Source organism: Bison bison, unplaced genomic scaffold (genome assembly GCF_000754665.1).
Source record: "Bison bison bison isolate TAMUID 2011002044 unplaced genomic scaffold, Bison_UMD1.0 scf7180017864281, whole genome shotgun sequence".
Taxonomy (NCBI): Eukaryota; Metazoa; Chordata; class Mammalia; order Artiodactyla; family Bovidae; genus Bison; species Bison bison.
In genome coordinates, this window is record NW_011494853.1 from 1,320,369 (window position 1) to 1,323,233 (window position 2,865).

Sequence of the window (2,865 nt, forward strand, 5' to 3'; positions counted from 1 at the left end):
TATGCAGAGGTGGGCTGCACGGGGAACTGGGGACCAGGGATAGTGTGTGGAGGCAGGAGATGGGGCAGGTGTGAGGAGGGGAACTTGGGCCAGGTCTCTGTTCTGAGTTGCAGAACTCCATGTGCTCTGTGATGAGCTCTTAGGGCTGAGTATACTGAGGTTCTTAGGACTGGGGTGTGAACTTTCATAAGTCATGGCCTGTGAGACTAGACAGAGTTGGAGCTGAGCTATGGATTCAGGTCAGACAGGGGAGAAGGTGCTGACACGGTGCACAGGGTGGGAGGTTAAGCCAAGGCCTTGGCAAGCCCCATGTGAGCACTGGGGAGATGAAGGTGGGCTCCTGGATGGGAGTGTTTGGGGCAGCATCTCTGACCTTCTGGGGGATCTCTCAGCCTTATCCAGCTATGAAGATGGTCTTGCTGAAGCTGTGTATGAGGAGCTCGATTACCTTGTGACTCAGAAGGAGGGTCTTCTGGGCAGCCCAGGTGGGTGTCTCTTCTGCCCTCCTGGGACCTTTGGTTGTCACCACCCACTCGCTGTGTGGGTCTTCTCAGCGTCTTCAGACCCAATGCGTGCCCCACACTCACAGAGGCAGCTCCTATAAAGTGGTAGGATGGCCTCTCAGAGCCCTGAGAGCCCCCAGGCTACACTGCAGGAGCCAGGTCTGTCCCTTCCCAGCCTTAATACAGGTCCTGTGTGTGGGGGGAGGGTCATTCTGTGTGTTGTGTGATGTTTGTCTCCACATTAGCCTTCCTGTCAGATGGTGAGGACAACAATGACTCCAGATCCACTCCAGGTAATAAAGGTGGACCCGCCTCAGCTGGGCTTTGGGAAGGAGAGTTTCCCTCATAGATATGAGATGCAAGGGGGAACAGTCTTCCTTTGATGGACCAGAGGCATCCCTTGTGTCTAGATGGGGTCCGTTCTTCCCCTTCTCTGGCTGTTCTGTGATATCTCACATTGGGGCTGGGCTCTCTGTGTCCAGAATCACAACTGGCACATAATGTTTTTAAAAATGACATCTGGAAAGCACAATTTATCAAAATAGTTTAGTAATGCTCAGTGGTATGAGTTTCTTTGAGAAAGATGTGTAAAATCATGTTTTGGTTTATAGACACTTCAAACTGAAACATGATCTTAGAGAAAAAAATCTTTTGAAACAAGGTGCCTCTATTTAGTGGCTCAGAAACTCTGGGTCAGAAGGGATCTTAGTCATTTCCCAGACCAGCCCACTTACTTTGCTTTCATCTGACCCCTGCTCTGCCCTTGGAAGCCCCAGATCAGAGGATTGATGCCCCTGGTGAGGATTACGATGATGCTGAAGAGGTACCAGTGCTTGGGGTTCCTCTTGCTTCACAGGGGAGGGAAGAGGAAGAGCTCCCAGAGAAGGAAGATGGGATCAGGTCCTTTCAGACAGGTGAGTGGTGTTAGCTGATCTCCTGCAATCTTTTCTTTCTGTCCTGGAAAGGGTGAATTTGAGCTTCTCAATTCCCAGCTTCTCTAGAGTTTTAAATTTGGGTAAACTCATGCATTCAATGGCTCATATGGTAAAGAATCTGCCTGCAGTGCAGGAAACCTTGGTTTGATCACCGGATGAGAAGATCCCCTGGAGAAGGGAATGGCAACCCACTACAATATTCTTACCTGGAGAATCCCATGGACAGAGGAACCTGGTGGGCTATAGTCCATAAGGTCACAAAAAGTTGGACATGACTGAGTGACTAACACTTCACTTCTCAACAATATGCTGTCTTTAATGGTGTCATACTCCTTGACAGTGAGGACTCACTCTACTTTTGGCATTTATGTCTCCGTACTACAACATAAATTATGTGTTATGCTTGCATTAGAATTTACAGTTTAGGGCATTTCCTGACAAAACAGTGGTTAGGACTCTGCACTTTCACTGCTGGGACCTGAGTTCAATCCCTGGTCAAGCAATGAAGATCCCACAAGCATTCATTGCTCAGTGGCCAAAAGGAAAAGAAAACATAGGTTAATTGAGCCGCCGCCGCCGCCGCCAAGTCGCTTCAGTTGTGTCCAACTCTGTGCGACCCCACGGACTGCAGCCTACCAGGCTTCTCTATCCATGGGATTCTCTAGGCAAGAACACTGGAGTGGGTTGCCATTTCCTCCTCCAGATTAATTGAGCATATTTATGAAATCAAAAACTAGAACAAGTGTTTTGATAACACCTCTGTGCTGTCTTATACATGAAAGTTAGCTAGAGATTTAAAAAAATGTACTGTAGTATTGAATTTGTGAGGCATTCTGATAATCTAAGATGAACTCTGTTTATATGTCAGCATCTATGATACACAGTGGCCTTAACATTAAGCCAATTTGGTGGGTCATGGACTCAGAGTCTGAGGTCAGCTGAAGTATAATTTGCTCCAGACGTTTCAGTAGCCGAGAGAAGACACTCATTCTCTGGAGAAAAACATTTCTCCTCATCTGAGGGCCCATGTGGTCCCTGGGGAGGGGCCTCTGTGGCTGCACCTGTGATAGCATTTGTGGACATTTGGGAACAGGAGTCAAGTTAACTAAGAGCAGAACTGGTTTGTAAGTGAGGAACTCAGGTTTTCCTTTCTCCACTCTTCCTCTCATTGTGATTTCACATCTGTCTGTTGTAAGAGGAGAACATTTAAATACATTGTTATGATCCTTACGGTTCTTGGGCATCTCCTTGCTGATTGTGTAGTTTGGAGGCAGGTCTTCCCAGAGCTCCTGTGATGCAGGATTTCCACATGAACTGAGGCCCCAGAGACCACATGGACTGGATCTGAGAGGACAGCCGGGATCTATCCTCACTGTAACTGATGAGAAATAGCCTGAGCCTCCCTCCTACCTGGGTCCCAGGGATGC

The 2,865-nt window shown here is 48.1% G+C and overlaps 1 protein-coding gene across 1 annotated transcript in view; it reads left to right on the forward strand.

The window, feature by feature from the left end:
• LOC104995505 (antigen WC1.1-like) overlaps positions 1 to 1,594 on the forward strand; it is an 81,093-nt gene extending 79,499 nt beyond the window's left edge. The window contains exons 19-21 of the mRNA XM_010849381.1: positions 240 to 485; positions 749 to 796; positions 1,274 to 1,594. Coding sequence (XP_010847683.1) covers positions 240 to 485; positions 749 to 796; positions 1,274 to 1,431 — 452 coding nt within the window. The 3' untranslated portion in view covers positions 1,432 to 1,594. The remainder of the gene's footprint in view (positions 1 to 239; positions 486 to 748; positions 797 to 1,273) is intronic.
• The last annotated feature ends 1,271 nt before the right edge of the window (positions 1,595 to 2,865 follow it).